The sequence below is a fragment of the Eschscholzia californica genome, unplaced genomic scaffold, assembly GCF_041429995.1.
Source record: "Eschscholzia californica isolate CP2 unplaced genomic scaffold, dmEscCali1.0.p SCAF_2, whole genome shotgun sequence".
Taxonomy (NCBI): domain Eukaryota; kingdom Viridiplantae; phylum Streptophyta; class Magnoliopsida; order Ranunculales; family Papaveraceae; genus Eschscholzia; species Eschscholzia californica.
Window position 1 is genome coordinate 52,927,489 of NW_028238309.1, and position 25,834 is coordinate 52,953,322.

Here is a 25,834-nt window from a genome sequence, read left to right on the forward strand (position 1 = left end):
TTTTACCATAATCTATTGATTATTTTCATATATTCACGAAGTATGAAACCCATAACGTAAATGCAAACATATCAGAAAAGGAAAAACTCAACTGAAACATAGATTTTTAAAAAGAAAATAATTTTAATAATGGAAAACATAAATATTGTACTCAACAATAGCATTATGTGTTGTAAAGTTGGCAGTGAAAGTCTTGGCCTGAACATATCCCCTTGCGAAACGGAAAATCCCACTTCCACCAATAATCGACATCTCCCGAACCTTCAAGAAAAATGCGTTTCTCCCCGAAATACTAATTGTACTTCCATTATATTTTCCTACCGTGAAAACAAAATTCATGTTCATAATCAATCCCACATCATTTATGGAGGAAAAGGCGTAGAACCCTTGGGCCCGTCCAACTTGTTTTGAGCTTGAACTCGGACCTTCGGTCAGGGGATCATCGATTATAAGCATAGCACCAAACTGGGTAGCCGATTGATTAGTAGATGGAGCTTCCGCTACTCGAACGGCAGTTGGATTTGGACCACTAACAATATCATGCCAATAGACACGAAAATGACTAAGTTTTTCTTTTTTAAGTCCCATAAATTTTATGGGATCTAAACTTCTTCCAAAACTATTGGGTTTAGCATTTACCATCTTATGGGAGATGAGGATGAAGCTGAAGAGGATAATTAGAGTGGATATAAGAGTAGATTTGGAGTGAATGATTCCAGCCATTGAAAGTACTAGGAGGAAAGAAAATTGAAAGGTAGAGTTGAGAATTGAGATCTAAATTGTAGAAAGAGGTTTGAAGAGATGTGGGAAGTTAGGGGTTCTTATAAGGTTAAGAAATGGGCAGATGGAATGAGTGAAATGATATTCCTTTTTTTGATGTAGCAAAGTTAGACTAAAAAAAGTCAATACATTTGCATAGGAATTTATTCTTAAAAGAACTCAGGCTTTCCTAGCAACTCATAACGCTCATAACGCTGCTATTAACTGTAGGAATTCAGGCATTCCTAGCAACTCTTGTCTTCCTAACTGTTTATCATCCCATCATGGCAACTATGTAACTAACCTTATCAATTAAATTCTATGTTTGTTTTAAAAAAAAAAGAACTCACGAAATAAAGAACTATACCTATTTTAATTTTCTCTATGATTAATTAGACTTTCCTTGAGTTTTTATTAATTGTTCTATGATCCTATCAACTTTGATTTCTACTTAAAAGGGTGGGGTGGTCTTTCCCTAGCTTTTTTTTGTTGCGAAGTCTTTCCCTAGTTATTCACTAATTTTTTTGTCCAAACACACCCTTCTCTCACGTCGCAGGCAGAGGATCGTCGTTCGGCCAACGACTCTTGCATGAATATGAACCTGGGACCTCTAGGAGTTTCTGGAGTTTATGTCAACACCTTGGAACCACTTAGGCTACCAACTGTTGACTTTCCTTCAGGATTTTAGATTTTTATTTCCTACATTACTTATTGTTCTCTTTATCCTGCTATGAAATATTAAACCGTTGGTCTACTTTACGTGGTATTACTGTATTAGTTAACTAAGAAATGCCCCAAATTTGAAATTGGGGAAGGCACTTAGCAAATTTCTCTGTTGTGTTTTATAATCTTATAACAATAATAGATAATTGTAAAAAATATCTTAAATATATAAAATTTAATCTTTTTAGATCTTGAAATATCTTTAAATGTCATTGGACTTTTTTTATCAATAGTTAGAACTTAAAAGTGAGATTTCATGTTTTTTTACATCATATATCTTCTCTCTTGGCTGGCTAGAGCAGTGGTTAGGTCATGTGCTCATGTTTCACGTCTAGTTTTTTTTATTTTTGGGGGATATATATTATAGGTACATGTTTTTTTTCTTTTCTGGGGCATCTTATTTAGAGTTTGACTTAAAAAATTGACGTGGCACCTTCCTAATAGCATCTTTTCATCAATTATTTGTTAAAAGTCTTAATGAATGAAAAATATATAATTTGTCATTCGTAAATTGAATAAGATTTTAATAATTGTAGTATTCCCCATTATACAAACATCATAATCACTTCTTTCCCAAAATCTTGAAAATTAAATATTACATGAATAATTCGCTAGTGAAAAAGACAAATATATTAAACTACTGCATTCCCGTGCTACGGATAGAGATGTAAGCGTTGGCCAGAGCACAACATCAAGCAAACCTATATATATATATATATATATCCTACTTCTTCGAACTGCGGTTATCCCTCTCACGCTCTCGAAAAAACAGTACTTGGCCCGAATATACTAAAAGTGCTACCCATTATATAGACGAAGTCTAGTTCGAAACGAGACCAGACGAGGTCTGGTTTCCAAATGAAACGAGATATGGTTTCGTCTGGAAACTAGAGATTCGACGAAGGAGATTTTAGAGAACGACAGGGATAGAGAAAGAGATGGAGGAAGGTAGTATGTGACTCATCAATTAGCCTAATTTTCTTGCATTCATAATGTAACTTGAACCTGACTGGAATCCCGAATTTGTCATGTACTAGCTAGGGATAGTCTCACTAGAGAGCTTTGTAGTTGATTGAAATCTTGCTTATTGCGAAAAAAGAAAAAAAAAACATTTTATATATCTTCTTCCTTCCTTGATTCTTTTATTTTTTATTTTCATAATTGTTGGTCTATTGTACAATTTTAGTCTATCCTTTTGTATCGATTCAAATTTTTATTAGTAATAAAAAATAATTCTTCATATTTACTTATTTTCTCCGTGCTGGAGGTAGTCGGCTTGCACTCAAGGTCGGCCAAAGCTTTGGCTGGCATGGGACAGCCAAGAAACCTCACCGGATGCTCGAGATTACAGAGAAGAAGAAGCAACTCGGGTGTTGCTGTAACAAGAGCTGCTCCAGTCGAGGTTTCGAAGGGACGACAACACGAGGCTCGGAACTAAGAATCGACTATGAAGTCCGACGAAGAATACCACTATCCTGAGTTGTTGTGTTAGTTATGAGCCTCGTATTGTCGTCCTTTCAAAACCCTGACTGGAACTGCTCGTGTAACAACAAAACCCGAGATGTTTGTTCTTCTCTATAATCCCGAGTTGCCGGTGAGGTTCCTTAGTTGTCCCGTGTTGGCCAAAGTTTTGGCCAACCTTGAGTGCAAGCCGACCAAGCTTGGCTGGTTCTCCCTTCTCCCTTCTCGCTAAAGCTCTCTCGAAACTCTAAACCCAGAACTTTTCCCAGAGAACCCCCAATACCCCTATCCCCTTCTTTCATACCTGTTCATTTTCTTTTCTACCACCAAACATAACCAACCTTGACTTGGGGTCTAACATTTTTTACTCTGCCCAAACCTTTGACCAGTCTTCTTCTTCTTCAGGTTTCTTTTGGGCTTGCACTTTGATTGTAGTTTAGAACCAAAAGAGTGCCTTCATCATATATCTCTATATCTCTAATTTCCAGAAAAGACTAAAACGCCCCTCGGCTTCTTTCTTTCATAACTTCCTCGTCCGAACTCGATTCGACTTCCGTTTTCACCATCTTTTTTTTGGAAGATTCATCATTTACTCCACTTTTTATTTGACCTCTGATTTTTATCAAAATGATAAAAATATTCCTGGTGTTCTTTTCTTCCGTTCTCGTCCACATGAGATGAAAATGTGACGAATTGATTCATTTTATCCCGAAACAAATATCAAACTCCAAATAAACTACTTAACAAGAAAAACACATAATTTATTAGAAATAAAACCCGAAATGAACTAACTAATCGAAGTTTAGTGATCTTAATGTGGCATTTTTACACCACATTAGGAGGCACCGGCTATACCTAGTGACTATATAAATCTAAAATACAATCATTGGATGGCGATAATTATTGAATTACATAAAACTTTTACCAAGATTGAAATTCAGTATTAGATTCTAGGCATCGAGTATAATCACAAGTAACTACGAAATTGAGAAAAAAAAAGAGAAAACGAATAAGGGGATCTAGCAACCAAGAACATAATGTCTAGGTCCTTTGCACGTTGAAAATTGTTTTTGGGTTGGATGACCACAAACCTAACCTGTATCAGAACTAGGCCCACAAGTGATTGCCTTAAAAGCCACACATGCTCCACAACATCCAAAAAAAGGACACGTGTTAGGTACAAACAATGTCACACGTAAGAGGGCGTGGGAGAATAGTCCCACATGAGAGAAAGGTTATTTAGCAACCAAGAATATAATGTCTAGGTCCTCTCCGCTCATTACCAACTAGTTTTGAGTTAGATTCCCACAAAAATAATAGTAATAATTATAAGAAGAATAAGAAAAAAAATATGAGAATTAATTTTAGATGAAGGGCAATAAGAGAAACAAAAAAAACGGGTATTAAATTTAATTTATGATTTTATCAAAAAGTGATCATTTTAGAATTTATGAAAAATAAAGAACTAAAAAAGAAACTGGTCACAAATTACGAGTCTGAAAAGAAATAACTCTTTTAAAATTTCACTTAATAGTTACATTTACGGTAATAGGTACATTTAATTTTTGTCTTTAGAATTTTCTTTAATATTTTAGATATAACTTACAAATTAATTATAAAATATCGTTTTAAATGTTGAGTTTCCATTCGCGTATTTGAACCTTTTTTGTATATAGATATGTAATTCTTCCTTACTTTGTGGTTTATCCTCTATTATTCATTTTGGGAATCTCATATAGATTATGACTTGGATCAGATTGGTTTTTCAATTTCTCTAGATAATTTCATATTTTTTCATGATACAATCCGGTATTATCTTATCTCTATGAGAATTGTCCAAATAATTTTTTTATTGTGCAGACAGAAGGAAATGATGCCTCGGATTGTATCACGTCTCAAACCAAATTGTTTTATTCTTTTTGTTCCATACATTCGAAGAAAAATTTACAATGTAGATAGCAAGCCTCTCTCAAAGTTACATGCAACATGTTGAAACTGACGTGTGTACTAACAGCCAAAACTTGGGTGGTTCGTTTTCGAACCTCCACGTACAGCATAAAATCCATAAGTATTATATATGATTCCCAATTCCCAATGACAGAATCAGCAAAGGTCAATCTAACATTTAAACACGTGTCTTTACACGGACACGTGTCGTTGGCATAGAAAGGTGGCAAAAACAGATAACCACTAACTATATCTCCTGAAAAATATATATATAGTCTTTCTCATCAATTTCAACATAATCATCATATTCAAATACTCGATCAATTTTACCAACAATCAAATCTTTAGAAAGATGCAGACAGGTAAGAACGCAGCTGCTTCAGCAAAAGCAGGAATGGAGAAAACGAAAGCAAATTTACAAGAGAAAGGAGAGAGAATGACAACAAGTGATCCAATGGAGAAAGAAATGGCAACACAAAAGAAAGAAGAAAGGGTTCAAGAAGCTGAGATGAAGAAACAGATGGAACGTGAGCAAAACGCAGCAGCCAAACAACAACATGGAACCGGTGGTGCTGCTGGTGGTTTGCACCCAGCAACTGGTGGAACGACTGGGACGCACTACTAAACTAGATGAGACATATAGTAAGTAGTACGCTAATATATATATATTATATTATAGGGTTGTCTTCCTAGCTAGGGTTTGTAGGAGTAATAAAAGGGATGGAGATGTTGTTGTATCACTCGGTCTTAGTGTCTTGGTTATTTTATGTTTTATATTTAGTAGGGTCTTTGTAATGAAATTTCACTTCCAATAAATGATGTTTCTTTTGTTGTACGGAATATATCTATATACCAAACCTTGATGCTTCTAAAGGCACCCAACCAAATGGTTGTAAGCGGACGGACGGCTCTATATGCAACGGCTCTAACAGCTAAATTATTTATAGGCGCTCTGGGCGTTAATCAACTTTAATTTCTCAATCACAGTTAACACAATCAAGCCCTCAAGTAAAACTTCAGATTCAAAAAGGTTTTACATTTTTAGATCTGTCACACACATGGCTCTTTACTCAATTTTTCAGCTTGTTTTTTTTGTTCACACAATATCATCAAAATGGAGCTCAACAAACAAGGGAAGATAGAGATTGAGCTTTTGGATCATGAGTGCACAATATCCACCGGATAACTAATTCAGTAATTAAGTCGAAGTATGTATAACTAATTCAGTAATTAAGTTGAGGTCCTATCGTATTGTTCCTCCTACTAAGAGCATCTCCAATGCAAGACTCAATCTTAAGAGCATCTCCAATGCAAGACTCAATCTTAAAATCGTAAGTGTCACCTAGGACTTTAGAGTTTTTTTTTGAGAGAAAACCTCTCCAATGCAAAACTCAATTGAGATCTTAAGATGATTTGAAAGCATTAAGTTTTAAGATGTCTCAACTAGAAACTCTATTTTTGAGATTTCTTTTGAGAGTCTTAAGTGTCCTAGTCATCAAATTTAATTTTTGGACCAATAGAAAGCCTTTCTTTCTTAACCATTTTTTCCTATTAAATATATGTATGACATGTGTATCTATTAGAGTTTTTTAGAGTGTTGCATTGGAGAAGGACTTGAATTAGAGACACTCAAGTAGCCACATAGGAAAGAGAATCTCAATTGAGACTCAACACATAAGTCAATTAGAGTTTTTTTTAAGTTTTGCATCGGAGATGCTCTAAGGAGGCTTGTTGCTCTTGTTCTGCTTATTGTTTCCCCAACTCGTCGAATCTCAGATGAATTCTTCTTGTTGTTAGTTTCATCGTTCTTGTGAACTAAGCATATAGGTGGATCCGAAGATATAGAAAATTTCCCTTTGGTTTTGTTTGGGAGAAAAAAAAAATTGTTTTGCAAGAAGAAGAGGATAGCAGAAAATAGAGGTAAACTTCACCCAGGTTAGTTGATCGGGTGTTTTGTAGGGATCTCAGATCAATGGTTATTGACCCGAGTTAATGACATGGTCGCCCGCCTACAGCTGTTTGGCCTGGTGCCTATAGATGAACTCTTATCAGTTATATATTGAATTTGATAGGAATTAAAATTCATAAGACATTTTTTCCGTAGCTGACCATTAAGATCGGCGCCCACGGGCAGTATTCTTTTTTCGGGCTCGGACAGATCGAGTCGTTTCCCCTTATGTCCGTTAAGATCGGCGGGCGGACATATCTTGATTTTCTGATGCCCAAAGCCCGTCCGAGCCTACCAAATAAATCGGGCAAGTCAGGTATCAGATCATCCGGCAAAACCCAAATCAAATCTAGAAGAAACAATCTTAAACCGTCATCAAGAATATGGCAATTATTTCTGACTAAAGAGGAAGTAGGGCAAGAAAAGATACAGAAAAAATCCCTCAACTTCATCTTCTTCCCTTCATGAATCTTTTCGAAACTTTGCCGGATCTTACGATGAAGTTCAGAGATTAATCTTAGACAAGCAAACTCCATTGGGAGTCGTTGAAACTATTATCGATTTTCTTTGCAGGAAATTTGATCTTCTCAAAAGTTGATAAGAAGATCTTTGCTTTGGTTTTTGCACCAAAAGAAAAAGATGTTGAAGAGAAAAGGATGGCATACGGGTTCCTACCATGCGGATAATCGGGTTAATGGTCGCAAGCTCTTATTTCTCAGGCTTACCGAGTCGGACGTCGGGTGAAAGGCTTTGTTGTGTTCCGTCCCCTAGTGCCCTTTTTTACGACCTTTAAAGCCCGGCTGGGGCTCATTCTGACCGCCGAACTTTCGCGGTTCGGGCACTTTCGGGGCGTAAAGTTCCAGACCGTTTTCCCGACCCTAAATTTTAATATAACTTCTTGACTAGACACCTCCTCTAAGAATCTTAGGGGGTGGTAGTGGTTTAGGACATCAGGGAACATTTATATACAAAGTAATGTCTTATAGACATTTCAAGACATTTATCTATAGGCAAATTATCTTTATAGACATTTTAAGACATTGAGTTTGTAGACAAAATGTTTTGGAGACATTTCAAGACATTTGGTTCATAGACAAAATGTCTTGTAGACATTTGGTCCATAAGTCTGGAGACATTGCAAAACATTTGGTTCATAGACAAAACGCCTTGTAGACATTTGGCCCATAAGTCTGGAGACATTTCAAAATATTGAATCCATAGACAAAATGTGTAGTGGATATTATTATTATTATTATTATTATTATTATTATTATTATTATTATTATTATTATTATTATTATTATTATTATTATTATTATTATTATTATTATATCATTGAAGGACAATTGTCAATTGGTGAACATTTATTATTTTAATATTATCATTATCGTCTAATCATATGAAATAATATGTTTGTACTAATATTTCAAAAAATATATTTTTCAACTTTTGTAGACATCTGCAAGTATCTGTGAATATTGATGAACAATTGGTGGACATCTATTATTTTAATATTGTCAGTATTGCCTTATCATATGGAATAATATATTTGTACTAATATTTCAAAAATATATTTTTCAACTTTGTGGGCATCTGTGGATATCTATGGACATTGATGGATAATTGGTGGACATTTATTATTAATATAATAGTAATTATATCATTATTGCCTAATCATATGAAATAATATATTTGTACTAATATTTCAAAAATAGTATTTTTCAATGTTTGTAGACGTCCGTGGATATTTGTGGATATTGATGGACAATTGGTAGACATTTGTTATTTTAATATTATCATTATTGGCTAATCATATGGAATAATATATTTGTACTAGCATTTTTTCGACTTTCGTACACATCCCTGAATATCTGTGGACATTGATGGATTTTTGGTTGGTATTTATTATTTTAATAAGATTACTTTCTTATCATATGAAATAAAATATTTTTATTAATAATTCAAAAGTATATTTTCGACTTTCGTAGACATCCGTAGATATCTGCGGACATTGATAGACATTTGGTAAATATTTATTATTGGATATTAATATTATTGTCTTGAGCAAATTTCTATCAATACTTCAAAATTATATTTTTATTTACTTTTGTAGACAACGGTGATAAATTGATGAATAATTGGTGGATATTTACTATTCGAAATAGTATAATAATATAGTAATATAATAATATATTAGTAATATATTAATAATATAATAATAATAATACAATAATATAGTAATTATATAATAATAATATTATTATATTATGTAGTATTTTAATAATATAATACTTAATATTGTTATATCATTATATATTATTATTCTAATTTGATAATAATTATTATTTTTATTATATCTGTATTGAAATGTCTCCAAATGTCCTCAAGTGTCTTCTATATTTTCAGAAATATTATGTCTCCAAAAGCTCTCCAAATTTATACTAAAATGTTCCCAAATGTCCACGAAACCAATTTGTCTTGAAATGTCTATAATTTCGTGTCTCAAGCGAATAATAGATACATTGAGAGACATTTGAAATGTCTCAAACGAATAACATAGACATTAGAAATGTCTAAAACGAATACCACAAACATTTCGAAACCTTTGAAATGTCTCAAACGAATAACAAAAACATTACGTGATATTTAAAATGTCCGAGACGAGTAACACAAACATTTGGGAACATTTGAAAGGTCCCAACCAATAACACAAACATTAAAATGTCCCCCAATCCCCTCAACCACTACCACCCCCTTAAGTTTTAATCTTTCTTCTTTCACGTGTGAAAGGGTACCTAAGATCATCTAGCAACTAACATTATTATCTATGACAAATGACTCTTAGTGCCTGGCTCACTCGAAATATGAAAAATAGAGATTTTGTGGAGATTTTATTACTAGGGGCGGATTTAAGGTCCAAAACAATTGGGTCAATGGGTTTAGTATCCGGATATAATATAGGGTTTTTTGGGCTTACCCTCTCGTCAGTAATTGGTAATTGAGTTTACCCCCTCAATAATGGGTAATTTACATGTTTAACCTCTCTTTTATCTATTTCTTCCTAACTTATCAAGTTAAATAAACTCATTCTAATTAGAAAAAAGAAATTAATTCTAAATTTTGGAAACATAATTTTTTGGAAACAATATTTGATTAACTCAACTCCAAAAAACCCTATGGTCTATCAATGGGTTGGATATTTGTATAAGACCATCATTGGGATAAAATAAATGGTTTGAGAACTGAGGTCCACCGTAAAATACACTTTGAACTTATTTTCTATTTTATTTTGTGCTTATAGTCTTTATTGGTTTAGGAATGGATATATAGTTAATCACCCCCTCTATTTTGGACTTTAGACTCAAAATTTCATTTTACTGTGGGACATGTTGTCAAAACCTTGGAACCTCCTATAAATTTCTCATTTTTGGTTAATGAGGATCCCTTAATTTTAAAAGTCTCCAGCTCTCTAGGTGTTTGCGACAACTTCAGCAAATGCGAAACCATGCAAAAGGTTCTGCGAGAACTTACAAAAGAGTTTGAGATAATTTACAAAAGGATTGCACCAATTACAAAAACTATTTGATTTTTAACTAAACAAATACAAATTTTTAATCAAATAAAATATAAATATTTGGTTTTAACCAACAAAATATAACATGTTTTTTAACTGGAAAATGTTTAAATTTGGATCTTCGACCCACGTTTTTGTTTTATTATTGATCAGTATTTTTCCCTTGAAGCTACAATTTTCTCATTATATTTTTCCTTCGAAGTTATAATTTTCTCAATAGTTCATTCATCTTTTACTAGTTACTAGGTTTCCGCCGCGTCCTACGGACGCGACAGATCCCTCTTGGCTTCGCCGGTAAATCACATTTCATGTGAAGGAAGAACATATATTTTTTTTGTTTTTGAAAGAGGGAAAGGATCGTGTAGAGAAGGAAGTGAGAAAATTTCAATTTTAAGTCAAATAGTTAGGAGGTTAAGTGAGAAATTAGGAAGATATGGGAGAGTGGGTTAGTTATTTCGACCTCTCTCACGATTTTCTACTGTCAAGTTGGTAGTTTCTAAGATGTAATCTGGGAGAAAAAAAATAGGGAGAGAAATATGTGGGTTGTCTTGAAAAAGTTGTCGATTTTTCATTCTTTTTCGTTCTATTTTTAGGACGAACAACAATTTGCATCGAAATAACAACAGTTTGTACCGAACAATCAATTGATTTTTTTATGCAAACTATTTGTATCGAGCAAACAACATTTTGTGTCAAGCAAACATCAAATAAACAAAAGTTTGAACCAAACAATAGGATGGTTGGAAAACACATCTGATTTACAAAATATATAAAACATATTTAAAAAAACATTAAATATATTTTTATATAAATAAACATATGTATTAAAACAAATAAAAGAAATCATTAACAAGATCAAAAACAGATAAAAACATCACGATTTACCCTTGACTCATAGTGGATCCGTACTAGAACACCAGCAGTGTAGAACATAGAGAAGAGTATGTTGAGAAAAAATAAAGTATCACAAATAGTCATATTGCGGTTAGTTTGAAAGACCAATAAGAAAAGGTCAAGTATGATGCACTCCTCAAGTATACTGCGTTCAAATCGATCGAGCAACAAAGATGGTTACTTTTTTACACAAACTACAAGACGTTGATATATCATGAGGAGACGTTACAAATTTACATCAAGAATCGAAACCCTGTAACAGCCTATTTAAGAGCATCTCCAATGGGACACTCAATCTCTAACACTTAGAGTGCCACATATGACTTTTGGAGTTTTTGTTGAAAAATCATCTCCAATGGAACACTTTGTTAGACACTCTATTATGAGTTGGACACATTTATTATAGAGTGTCTAGAGAGAGAAACTCTAAAATGAGAGTGTCTACTTGAGACTCTCTAAGTGTTACTTTATAATTTCAACCAATAGAAAACTTTGCTTTTCAACTACTTTTTATCTATTGAATTGAAGAGGGACATGTGTATTAAGTAAGAGATTTTATAGATCTCCATTGGATACCAAACAAATGTAGAGTGTCTCTATATTGACACTAAGAAAGAGAATCTTTATTTGACACTTGACAACTAGATTTTTAGAGTGTTTATTAGAGTGTCCCATTGGAGATGCTCTAAGATATCCTAAGTCCTTAAGGTCATATATAACCTTTTAAAGGTCAATCTCAGGGACCTAAAGCTAATCTAATCTACCTTTATTTATAACCAAACTCAATAAATCTAAGATTTCTACTTCTATGGGATAAAACTTGGGACTTCTATATTGGGGAGTGGGTGTCCAACTACTACCCCCAAAAACTAAAGGCACAACTTATTTTTGTTACAAACACGACAAATACTATAATAGATTGCCGATGAGATATCATTCTTGGTGCAATAGATTCCAGAGTGTAGATTTGCGATGCTCGAATACGAGGGGCTTTAATTAGGAATGACTATTACCAATTGTCAAGCTCCCATCCTGTCCCGCTACTAATGGGACGAATTTGAGAAACTAGTTTGAAAACTAGACAGAAAACAGATACTTACAAAGTCATAACTAGTACTTATCAATGACTATTTTTGGAGGATAATAAGCGCACCGAAAAATTGCTAGAGGGGCCTCCGTCTGTATGCGCACCCCATATGACCCAAAAGGCGCCCCTAAGCAATCCCCATCTTCTTCTGCTTCTTTTCTTCTTCGTTTGTTTTTGTTTTCTCAATTTTCAAGCTTCAATTGCAAACCTTTGTAAACAAATTACAACAAGTTGCAAACTAATGCAAACTACTGCGTTGAGTTTGGAAGCAATTGCATGACACTGCAAACTACTGCAAATCATTGGAGTCCTTTCAGAAAATTCCTCAATCCCTTAGAAATAGTTTGCAATCCTTTGCAAACAGTTTGCAAGCCTTTACAAGCAATTTGAATCACTTTTGCAAACAGTTTGCAATCATCTTGCGAGCCTTTGCAGACAGTTTCTAATCATTTGTAGACAATGTGAAAGCCTTTGTAAACAATTTGAGTCACTCTGCAAACACTTTGTAAGTCTTTGCAAGTAGTTTGTAAATAATTTGCAAGCGGTTATAAGCAGTTTGAATCATTTTAGCTGTTTGCTAGTCTTTGCAAACTGAGTTTAGGTTTTAAAGAAAGAAAGTGAAAATTGATTTGCATGCTTATTGCAAACTTAATGCAAAAAATATAGAAAGTTGTTGCAACATATTGTAGTTGTTTGCAAACGATTTGCAAAAATATCAAACAATAATAACAGTAACAAAGTTTTCAAGAGATAAACTGAAGATGAACTAGAACACAAATTTTTTTGAAATCAATGAGCATATTTATTTTAGGGTGTTGAAACTTTTCCAAATTTTTGAAGAAGAGAATAGTACCTTAACAGAGATTTTGAAGAATAGCCTGTGGAGATTTGAGAACTAAAAATCACACCAATATAGAAACTAAAAATCTCTTGAGAATAAGCCCAAGAAAATCGAGAAATTTAAGTAGGTCTACCGTTCGTTTTGTGGTTTTCGAGAGAGAATCGTGTTTCAATTTGAAATAATTTCCTGTAATTAATTCGCTTTTATTCTCAAGGTTATCTTATTCTTTCACCACATCATAAAATTTACAAGATAATCGAGGGACCTGAAGATTTGAAAAATCTATGAATCATTATGAACAAAAGATTTTGAGGCGTGATTCAGTGAGCTCGAGCTCATACGGTGAGGCATGAATCATTAGAACTTTCCATATGAATGATGATTATGATTACATAATCGTTAGAGGAGAAACATTTGGTTGTCCATTAGCAACAACATTATCCCAAAATTAAAAAATTTCACTTTTTGAAAGAGATGGTCATAAGGATGAATATCCAAATTTGATGAATCAAGAAGATGTTCCAAATGCAAGAGAAGAGTTCTTGGAGGTGCGATTTTAATGGTGTATTCTATAGCAGAGCTGATCCAGATGTTATAAAGGGGTAGATCAATGTATCGTCTTTAGACCACAATTAAGAAATTGGCAATTCGTGATGGATTATTAAAAGCTAATTGTGATGGATTTTTAGAAGCTAATGTTACTCCTTATAATGGATTTAATCTTGACCATGTTTATGGAAGGAAGATCGGTGGAACTACCTTTTGATGAACCCGTGAAAGACATAATGCTCCTTACTTACTTACTTGAGCAAATTCTCCATTACCAATTCAGCTTTTCCGACTAGATTAGGAATTTTAGAGAGATAATAACTTGTGTAATTTCTTATCTGATTAATGGAAGAAACACAGAGAAGATGGCATCTTTTGTAAATAAATAGTTATATAAGGTCCATTTTTATATAATTAACTTTCCATATCTGGATGTAAAGATTTGGTGCTGGATTCTCAATGAATCTAACGGCCGCCAGCTCGAGCTCAAAGAATCACGAGCCAAGATATTTTTAAGGGAGATTTGAATTTCCTGTCAAAAATAAGTCTTAAAAGTGCACATTTTTTAAATATCTTATCCAGAAATGATTGGTTAGCTTAAAAATTTTAAAACAATCAATCTTCTTACATATATAACCATAAAAATGAAAATAGAAAACAATAAAAAACCTTGGAAATAAGAACATAGCCCGTATTATGATGAAGAAGTGTGGTAACTTTTGTTTTGCTCAACCATGACAATGAATATGAAATATCACTTGAAAATGAGAAGAAATACTAAAAGGGCGAAAAAAAGACATTCCTTGATAGGTTTCCAAATTACTTGAGTTATATATTTCTAGCTATTTGATGCAGATAAGACCGGGCCAGATAAACCGTCAATGGGCCTCTCGGCCGGCTCATCCACCTAGGCCACTCGGCCTAGCTATTAGGGTTTTAGAAAGAGTCTAAGTTTAATAAGATTCTTATTGAGTCTAGGTTTAGGAAGTTGCTTTGTTTAAGTACTTTCGTTATTTTGGAAAGTCCAATTTGAGTCTATCTAGAAGAGTCTAAGTTCCTATAAAATGAGGTCCAGTCTGTCATTATCATTTACATCTTGAAGAGAAAATCAATCGAAGTTTAAGTATTTCAGTTATTTAATCGTTCTTCCCTTTCTTTATTTATCTTCTTTACTTTCCGCTGCGTCTACATCACTATTCAATTAAATGTCCCATGGATCAACCAGAAAATCGTAACGGATGTGGGGGGTTCAAAGTTAAGTTTTTGGAAGCTTCAAAACTTTCCTAAAATTTGAAGTTTTTGCTATTTGTCGTATCGTCCACATTCCACATAGACAATGCAATCAAAGAAAGAATGTGACCGCAAAGGAAGATAGCATTACACTGGTCCGAAGTTAAATAACGGTAACAACTGTAATTAAATCTATAGTGAGACAACAACAAACTCGGAACTAATCGCAACTTCAAGGTGAACTTTCGAGAAGTTTCGAAGCTTCCCTAATGTAATTTCTTCTTTTTTGTCGTATTGTTCACGTATATAATACGACATAGGGAGAGTACGGTTGAAAAGTAAATAACATAAGAAGTGTTCGATTGTTTTTTTTTCAATTAGGTACTATTATGTCAAGAATTGGAGTGAATGTGAATAACAAAAAATCAAAAATCTAAATCAGATTGAGAGCTCTAACTTGTTTCCATTAAAAAAAGACAAGAACTAGGAGTTCTCATTATCCTCGTGATAAGCATTACAAACAACACAAAGGCATCTTGGGTGGTTGTGGCAGATTCTTTAGCCACCCACCACTGAATTTGTAATGATTTTTTTGTTATTTACTAACACTTGTTCTTCTTTCATTGTTACTAATTTCAAATTAGAGATGCTTCTTTTCTTTGTAATTTTACTTCAAGTTTTACTAAAAGTTTGACATAACATCATCCAGACCACATATTTTCATCGATTTTATCTGAATATCTCTATAATTTTAAATTAAGGGCACAGATCATGCTAGCAATTTACTGAGTGAGGATGTATGTCAAACACTAAGTGGTTGTAGCATTTGCCATTTCTTTTTCTCCGTCTTAAATACATTGTGTTCTTTTTCCAAGCATCATATCTTCTTTAAAGAAGTAGCAACTAGCTAGGGTTTGTACTTCTGCAGTTTACATCATGAGTTTTACTCAAGGATCAGTTTCTTCTCAAGAGACCAAGGTTGATCATGATCAAGTTGATTGTACATTGAGATTGGGTCCATTGCCAACCCAAATCAACCCTACTATCCAACCTAACCCAGTACCTCCTTTCCCTGCTCCACCACTGCCTGTTCCAGTTGCTGTTGCTCCCATGCCTTTCACTCTTCTTCTTCCTCCTCCAGGACCTGCTGAGGTAAATACATATATATATATATATATATACATTTATCTACTGGGAAACTAGGGTTCGAATCATACTGTTTCAAATACACATTTACATGTATGTGTGTCCCTAGTACGATCTATCCTCCCCAAGTCCCCATGTTGTTTGAACCTAACTTTTTTCATATTGTTGGTAAGAAATCAAATCATATTTTTTACTAAAAATCTCTATTTCTTGAGAAGTTTTTAAAATACAATATCCAAATCTTTCTTTTCACATGCATGCAAAGTTGGTTACCCTTAACTTCAATGGAGTATAATGAAAAAAACTTTAATGGAGTAGCTTAAAAATATTTTATTACCATTTCAAAATCATCCATTAAAAAATTATCAAATCTTTTCTTTTATGTTGTGTTCGTGAATTTGTAACTTGTTGCTTTACTGCTTTCTGGTTATCGTTATGAACTTGGTTTATCATTTTCAGAAGAAAAAAAGAATAAAGAAAAGGGCTTGTGAGGTTAAAAGACAACCCTAAAAAGGGTTTTGGTTTCGAACATACCCAAAATCTTCTCAACCATTATACCAAATATTTTATGGTACAAGACAAAATCAACTATGAGCTTCGAAAAGGCACAAATTTTGTTTGCCTTTTCGTTCTTTGATTGAGGCCATCTTTTTCCATATAGGTTAAAAGTTCACTACGAGTAAGTAATGTTTTGGGTGTATAGACAAGCGAATTAAGAAGTGATCTACATCACAATTGTACTTCTTGTTATACGAATAGAATGATTTTAGTAAAAATAGAAAATGTACATGTCGTTATCAGAGTTCGTTGATTTTGAGTGAGCGAAAACAAAATGCATATTTCCTACTGTCAAAATCAATTGATCTCAAAGAAAAAAATGAACTTATTATCCAAGGCTATTTGACCCAGTAGTTGTTAAAAGAAACGGCTCTTTTACACAAATGAATGACATTAAGTTTTGGATTATTCAATTACCAGTATTTTACAAGTGTGTCATATTGTCATTTAGCATTTAAAGCCCATTGTTTGATGGGTTTCAGTTTTAGTAAATAGTGGTTTCACAATAGGAAGATAAAGGTTTGGTAAGTGGCAAGTGCTACAATGACAAAATCCTTGATTTAATGACTCATTTTAGCTAAAAAACAAAAATTTTCAAAATTTAACCTTAATCTAGATCGTTCTTTTACCCGTCTGACTCATCAAGACAAGAATTTTGTCAAAAAGGACAAAATCCTTTGTACATTCAGTATTTCCCTTTGAAAATAATGGTCCTTTTCACTTGTGGGTTTTAAATTGAATCTGAATTTAAAGTAAATTTAAAAAAGAAAAAACATAAAGATGTATAATTAGATGTTAAATATTGCGAAACATTCAAGTCATGTATAGAGATGAATGAAATACTTCTGAAAGAGAAAGGCGAGTTCTAGATTTTAAAAAATGAAAAAAGATCGAAGGGAAAAAAGAGTTACACATGAGACAAAGATTTTTTTTTAAGAGAAGGAAACATACAAAATGCAAAACAAAGAACACAAAAGAGGGTGTTGCTAAAAGAACCCGACTTTTGTGTTGGTGGCTTGACCCAAACACCTTACAAGCACTCCGATTTTAAGTCGATTTTGTTTACCCAGATCTTCTAGGTTATTTTTTTTCCCAAACCTTAGAAATAATCTACAAGATTTCTTCCTAACAGATTTTCAGAGAAGAATTTTTTTAAAATGAGAAATTGAGATGAAGGTGATGAAGATGAACACTTAGAAATCAATATTACATGTAAATCTCTATATTAGATTCCACATATGCATTCATTTCATTAAGGTGGTTAATCTTTAAAATGAGACAAATATTGCATGTTATCCTTGTTATGATGTCCCAAATTTGTTCGAGAAGGTGTTGCTTGGAACGCGAGGATAATTGATTTTTTGTGCCTTATTAATTTCTTATTTACTCTGAAATTTCGAAGGACATGCACAAATGCTATTCCTGCAAAGCGAACTGGAGTCCAGCATGGCGCAGAGGCCCCTCGGGCGAGGTAATTTTCTTTATGCAAAATTAGGTCCCAACATTTGTTTTAATGTTGTGCAATCTACTACGGCAATGCCAACTACTACAATATCTTGCAAAGTCATGACATATTATTTCCGTTATATGTTTTGAGTTAACTTTTCAGTAACATTTTTTTAATAATTTCAGAATCTGTGCAATGCATGTGGCTTACGTTGGAAAAGAGGACTCGTTCGCCAGACTGGAACCAAGGGTTGAACTGTCGATAGATAGTTCGCTAATAATAATTGAAATTGCAAGCTAGTAGCTCTTAATAAGAGATAGAGTGGATGGATATGGTTTAGCTTTCTATTATGGCAGCATTGATGTAAGGAATTTGAACTATGTCATGAATGCATTTATAAAATGGAGCTGCATTTCAATTACAAAAGGCGGTCCATTCACTTTACTTAAACTAGTTTATTAGGTGAATGTTGTGTGCTTGCTTTCGTATGCTTTATCTAAGAAGTTCCCTAGCTTTAGGAATTTCAGTCTATTAGTCTTCAGACCTCATATTCTAGGCCAACGTCGTAATATTCTGTTTTAGAAAGAAAACCGTTAGAAACGTATATTTTGAGTTTTACTCTCCAAATATAAAATGCGGAAACAAAACATACGTCCTTAAAAGCATGGAAACCCGTTGGTACTATGGTAGCCCACAAGTTAACTAAACCCACATGGATCATCTCCATTATCATTCCAATTTAGAAGCTCTGGGTTTTCTAATCCCATTTTTGAAATCAATCAAAATTTAAGGTCATTAGGATCTGTGACACTAAAAACAACCGAAACAAAACAGAGAAATATTGCACAAGCTAGTTTCCTCTAATCTTCCCTCATTTTCTTCATCAAAATTTCATTAATCTTTGTGCAATTACATTATAAATAACAGGACAAATAGAAGATCAAAAACAAAGATATAAAAACATGAACACTGTAGAGTAAGTGATAACATGTAATATAAAACTAACAAACTACAAAAACTCCATTGATGACCATTAATAGCTACTTTCTTTAACAACCCATTTCATATATTTCATGGAGCATTGAAACAAAACAAACCCCAAAATCCAAAACAACAAATCATATAAATTTCATCACATAAAACTTCCATTCAATTAAAGTAAAGAAGAAACATGAACACTGTAGAACACTTACCAATGGAGATGCTCTGAATGAAACATCCAAACCTGAGATGGCAGAAGAAGAGTTCTGATTTTTTATTTTAGAGAGGGAAAGAAGAAAGCATATGTTGTAATTTCTTTTTTGATGAGACAGCATATGTTGTAATTGGTGAGAGAAAACTTATCCTCCATTTACTACTGTAAGAATGTGAACTCTAAAATCAATCATGAGGGATGTCTGCCATTCTTTTTCGTTTTGTTATAATTCAGCAAGAAGATGGGCCTTTTGAATCAATTTATGCACAGTAAATCTAGTGGAATTTGTGTAAATCTCCCTAAGTTTATATAACCCAACTGTGATGCACAAGCAGTAGACTCAGAGAAGAAAATCCACATAAGTTTATTATTTAATTTGAGGGATTAAATGATTAAGGTTTCTGAGGAAGAAGATGAGTTAAAGATAGAAGAAGATGAGTTAAATGTACGAGGGGGTTACAAGGTGCAATATTGATTATATAAGGGTAAACTTGAAATTTTTTAAAGTATAACTTTAGAGACAGAATATTCTCGAGTGATTCTGTCAAAAGGGAGTCTAACGTGCAACACCGAAAAAAGAAAGTCTAAACAGCAAGTCAATTATACGAAAGGAGGTCCAAACAACAAATCTCTCTGTAAACTACCTTTGGTACTGTAGTTTTCTTAGTATGCTCGAACCGAATTTTCTCTTACCATTTCGGTATGACCCTACTCATTCCATCTTAGGCTTTCTACTCTGTTATTTTAGGAGATAAATTTAAGTTGGTATAACTGAAATTTACACACAAATTCGGTTGAACAAGACCAAATTACCCTTAATGCTCTCCAATTTTTTTCTTCATATAACCAAAAAATAAATCATCAAACATGTAAATATATGTTAGGGAATGTTTATATACTTCTTTAGAGACTGAATCATATCCAAAAATTGATTCTTTTACGTCCTTTCTTATTTCCCCAAATTTTTTGAAATCATCCATGGTGGTTTGCAATAAAGAAGTTGTTGTTTCTCTGGTTATGGTTTGAGTTTACTTTAACTTTGTCTGGTTTTGATCAAGCTAGAGTCTGGGTTGAAGTAGGGAACTTCATTTCTCTAAGTTATAGAGAGATAAACGATAAGCGAATACCGTCTTTATCAGTAATTCCTTCTTTCAGATTAACCGAGATAGACAAAAGATAATGGAGTCGAGGCGAGAATAAATTCTCTTTCCTTAAGACATTTTACACCCCTGTAACAGTACCAAACGTTAGGGTGTATGCCTTCGGGATACAACGATTATCCTTTCAGAATTTTAAGATGGGACTTCTATATTCTGAAAGCGGGCGAACCTTCGTTAATAATATGAGCTCTTGGACTGATGCGATTGGATCTTCTAGACGTTTTAAGATTATAAGTTCACTCAAAACTTTTTTTCTTCCTTTTTCTAGTGATACTAGTATTCCAGACACACATAATACTAATTGTTAGAAGAGAAGAGAACAAAAAAATGGACTTGAATCTTCTAGACGCTTTAGATTATAACTTCACTCAAAACTTCTTTCTTCATTTTTCTAAATATACTAGAATTGCTTACCAATCAGTATTCCAGACACACAAAAGACTAATTGTTAGAAGAAAAGAAGAGAATGAATGGAATGAGAATTGGAATGGTTTTGGGTTGTTTATATAGGAATTGAATGGATACATGTGTCTATTGGGTTAAAAGGACACACCTATTCAGAACTAGGGACAAAAGGTGAAGTATAACTGAATATTATAGTCGATTATAATCTGGAGCGTCAGATTTCTCTACAAAACTCGGAAGAAACTCCATCCCTTAGATCCACACCAAGTGGCACCCGACGGAGGAGAGAAATGATCGTTAGATAGACAGATTGGATGTAGCCCGCTTTCTGCCCGACGCGGGGATGATGCGGTCCGTTGGATCTGTCTGATCCAACGCTTTAGACGTCGTCCCAACGCTGTCCCGCTTGTCATAAAGCACGGCCGTCAGATCTCGCGAATTCCTGCAAACTGAACGCCAACCGTCCAGATTTGGACGTGCGTGGTTCGCTCAAACAACCCCCAAAGTGACTTTGTCCAACTTGACGCTTTAGTCCCTATTTCAACCGATCATCGTCCAAACTTTAAACTTGAATTTTTCATTCATCCAGAAAAGGATTTGAGTGATTCTTGGCTGTAAATTGAAGAGCTCGACGAGACGAACGCAACGACGCCTTCCGTTTCTGAGTTTGACGAGTCGGGTCGAGCCAAAATTGACACCGACTCCAACAGAAGTTACCTCTTGATTTCGGAGTTTGAAAACAACAACAATGTGAGATGATGTATGAATTCGGTGATTTGAGCCCGTTCTAACTAATGTGGGTGATATAAGATTTACAGGGAAAACTAACTAATGTGGGTGATATAAAGTCTCAAAGTGGATTTTAAACCCATTGCAAAGGGACATGCATACCCAAGCTTGACCAATGACAATTGATCATTGACCAAGTCAATGTGTTTATGGGAGGCCCTTTAACAAAAACGGCGCCCTATGAAACCCCCCTTGGGCCATCAAATTGAAGCTCTCATAAGCCGTCAGGCGGTCAAGGAGAGAGCACGTGAATGGGAAATATTTTCGTTGGATTTCAATATTTCATCATCTGAAAGGGCGGAATCTAAAACTCCACCCAAAATTTATTATTTCGTCACTTCAAACCTAATCCCCAAATCCTTTTTTCACTTCTATTTCTTCTTCCCCACCTTCCACACTCTCTTTCGATCTTTCTATTTTCCTCACCTCTCCGAGCTTCTCACTATTGTTTTAGCGGACACCCTAGATTTTTTTTACTCTCTCTGTCTAGGGTTTCGCTTTGGTAAGAGAAAAGTTGGAATCTTTCTTAAAATCTATAATTACCTCCATGGATTTTGGACCTAATCGCAAGAGAGGGATGCCTGATGGTGGTGCTCTAAATGGCAATGGCGGATTCAAACGGAACAAACAAGGTTTCTCTTTCTTCATCTTCTAGTTCTCATTTTTTTGTCTTAGTTACAATTAGGGTTTTGCTTTTTTACTCTAGTTTGTTGCTCTAGTTTTTTGGAGTTAGGATAGTGGTTCTGTTTAATTTAACTGCTTTTCATGATTTATATAGCCTATTTGAGAAGTTGAATTTGAGTTGAATCCTGTATGATTAGGGTTTTGTGTTAATGGCCCAAACATGCTTGCCCTTCCTTCATAGACCTTGAGTACCTTTAGGCTTTACCCTACTCTTTTCCAAGGTAAGAAATTTGAAAGGATGAACTTGTTCATGATATTTGAAAGATAAAACTTGAACCTGTTCATGATTAAACTTGTAAAAATGCTTAAGATAGAAAGGTATAAGCTGAAAATGATTTTTTTCAACAAGGTGAAGAAGAAAATGTGTTTAGGTTAGCTATTGCTTGATGTAAGCATAAATATGTTAAGTGCATAGCATTGGTGAGTGGTGATGGGGCGGTAAACGGCGATCATTTTTGTTGTTCTATGGAGTTTAAGGACTTCTAAAGTTTCTCTCTCCACTAGTTCTCATCGGAACTATGAATTAATGACTAGATACTTTTGTTCTAGAAAATACCATTTAAAATTAAGAGTAAATGAGATAATCTATTCTTTCAAATTAAAGGAAAAAAGAAGCATGTGTGTATCCTTAGTTTGATTCACTTATCGAAGGGAAAAAAGAGGGAAGGATGTAAAATACTATCGTTGCTACGTTTGTTTATTGAAGGAGAAAAACAAAGAAATCTTTAATGTCATTAATAATTTCTTCCATTTCAATTTATCATCTATTCATAGTTACATTTTAAAATTTTGATAGAGGGTGTTTTCATCACGAAGCTAATTAATCAATATGTTAGATTTTGTGAAGTATCATCTTAATAACTCACAGAAACTTTAACTGAGAAGAAGTAATTAATGTTCTGCAACAGAAATGGAGTTTTCAACTGGTATAGGAAGCAAATCAAAGCCATGCACCAAGTTTTTCAGGTTGTAATCTTAACCTGTCTAATATACAAATACTCATAATGTACATATGCTTCTTGCAAATGTTTGTACTAAATCAGGGTTAACTTCACAATTTACACAATATAAAATTTTATTGTCACGGCTAATGAATTGAACATCTAAAGCTATGATACAGGTCCATATAACTTTTATTTCAATGAAGCAAACAGAGGCTTTTGTAAGAGTAAAATTTTATTGAATCACTTGCCAGAAAAAAAATGCAGCTCAAAAGCAGTTGCTTCTCAGTTTATAACTTTGTATTGAGAAGCAAAAGATGTCTGCTGGAATTTACTGTATCCATATAGTAGCACTTAACTAAAACAGTTACATATATTCTCTTCAGGTAATTTGGTGAAGTAATGTTGCATCTGGTTGGAGTGTGTTTGTAATAAATGATTGAATACATGTTAGATTGTGAAAGTATGCTGATTTCGTTTTCCATTTTGAAGTTACTGATATTTTTTGCTAAAAGGCGTAATTTTTTCGGGCATTGTTTACATCATTTCCTTGTAGTTACTTATGTTTAAGTTTCCATTGAAGTCTCTTTCGTGTGCATAAAATAATAACTCTTAGGTGGTTTGTTGTAAGATAGTTTTTGGGTAAGTTGTTCTTTTGGTTAACCAACTGAGAGTTCCAATTTCACACATATACGTGAACCTTCTGCACAAATTCCAGTTTCACAGATTTAGGTATATTAGTAACTGCTAAAAACCGTATAATTTACAGTTGAGGTCGGCGGTGGAGCAGACAAATAGGAAGTTGTTTGCTCGCTAGTAAAAATATCTATCAAAAGGGGGTAATTGGGTAAATACTAAAGTATGTATTGGGGGAACCACATATCTATCAAAAGAGGGTAAATACTAACGTATGTATTGAGGCAACAGTTGTGGCTTTTCTTATCTACTTGTTATCTCTCTTTTGAATGCCTATGTCGGTGGTTAGAATTATATACGGCTGAAGCTAAGATGATGAATTTGTTGTGGCATGTTAAATCAGAGGAACAAAAGATTCATTGGCATGGAAGTGCATTTGTCAACCAATTTGGTTTGTCACCCATTTTGTGTCAAATATTTCTTTGTAATATAACATAGCATGCTTTTTTTTTTCATTTGAGTAATCCAATCAAATGCTGTTATCAACAACGATCTCCAGTTATAAGCTTATGCTTCAATGTTTAAGTCCTCCACTTCTGTTTTATAATTAATGGATACCAATCTTCTTGTTTGCCTCTTTTGAGCTTGTCATCTGCAGCTTTTTTCTCCTGTTGTTTTGCAAATAAGTGCAAGCTTTGTTTCTGATTTGTGTTCTTTTACAATTTTGGTGCAGCACTGACGGTTGTCCATTTGGTGAGGGCTGCCATTTCTTGCATTATTTCCCTGGTGGTATTCATGCAGTGTCCCAAATGACAAACTTGAGTGGAAATCAAGCTTTTCAACCAGCTTCAAGAAACCCAGTTGGTCCACCAATGGTGCCTGATCTTTCTTCTCCATCATCTGTTAAAACCAAAATGTGCAACAAATTTAACTCTGCAGAAGGCTGTAAATTTGGAGACAAATGCCATTTCGCACATGGAGAGAGAGAACTTGGAAAATCAACGTCGTTTCAAGACCGACGGGCTATGGGTCCGCCTTCTATGAACAGATACGAGCAGCAACCTCCACCAGTAGACCATTCTGCAGCAGCAAGTTTTGGTGCATCTGCGACAGCTAAGATCAGTGTAGATGCATCTCTTGCTGGAGCAATCATCGGAAAAGGTGGCGTTAACTCAAAACAGATCTGTCGTTTAACCGGAGCCAAACTAGCAATTCGAGAACATGAATCGGATCCAAACTTGAAGAACATTGAGCTGGAGGGAACCTTTGATCAGATCAAGCAAGCCAGCGCCATGGTTCGCGAACTAATTGTTAATGTTGGTGCGGCAACAGGATCTGTGAAGAACCACTATCCTGCACCATCAGCAGCTGCTGCACCGTCGGCAAATAACTTTAAGACAAAACTGTGTGGGAACTTTGCCAAGGGGTCATGCACATTCGGAGAAAGGTGCCACTTTGCTCACGGTGCTACCGAATTGCGAAAGTCTTCCATATGAGGTTCTTCTACCGCATTGAGAATAGTCAGATGTCTTAATAGTTGCCGAATCGTTAATTTTGGTTTACTGTAGGTGTTTTTGTTCTCCTGTTTTCTGTTATTCCTTTTGCTTTTTAGGTGTGTTGTTTTCAGCATGTGTTGTTTATTAGAGCTATTCTGGATCTAGATTAGCCTGATTACTACTGAATGTTTTACCAGTCTGAATGAAAATTTGAGTAGCGATATGTTCGTTCTGCTTGCACACTATTTGAACCAGACTTTACCTAGTAGCTTTTGTCGACCAGCAAAACCAAATCAACTGATTTTGACTTGGAATTTAATAGTTCGGAACTTACATAAACTAATACTTTGTCTTCATACTTAAT

At 34.2% G+C, this 25,834-nt stretch overlaps 2 protein-coding genes and 1 pseudogene across 2 annotated transcripts; 2 read left to right on the plus strand and 1 right to left on the minus strand.

Moving 5' to 3' along the window:
* LOC147558962 (dirigent protein 19 pseudogene) lies at positions 1 to 785 on the minus strand (annotated as a pseudogene).
* Positions 786 to 15,832: 15,047 nt separating this feature from the next.
* LOC147558963 (uncharacterized) lies at positions 15,833 to 18,590 on the plus strand. Its single transcript, XM_086657696.1, has 3 exons — positions 15,833 to 16,165; positions 18,120 to 18,188; positions 18,350 to 18,590. Exons 1-3 carry the CDS (start codon positions 15,950 to 15,952, stop codon positions 18,416 to 18,418), a joined length of 354 nt encoding a protein of 117 aa, XP_086513822.1. The 5' UTR covers positions 15,833 to 15,949; the 3' UTR covers positions 18,419 to 18,590.
* Positions 18,591 to 21,923: 3,333 nt separating this feature from the next.
* On the plus strand, positions 21,924 to 25,693 carry LOC147558964 (zinc finger CCCH domain-containing protein 14-like). The gene is made up of 3 exons (XM_086660716.1): positions 21,924 to 22,345; positions 23,306 to 23,363; positions 24,708 to 25,693. Exons 1-3 carry the CDS (start codon positions 22,261 to 22,263, stop codon positions 25,468 to 25,470), a joined length of 906 nt encoding a protein of 301 aa, XP_086516842.1. The 5' UTR covers positions 21,924 to 22,260; the 3' UTR covers positions 25,471 to 25,693.
* Positions 25,694 to 25,834: the final 141 nt, after the last annotated feature.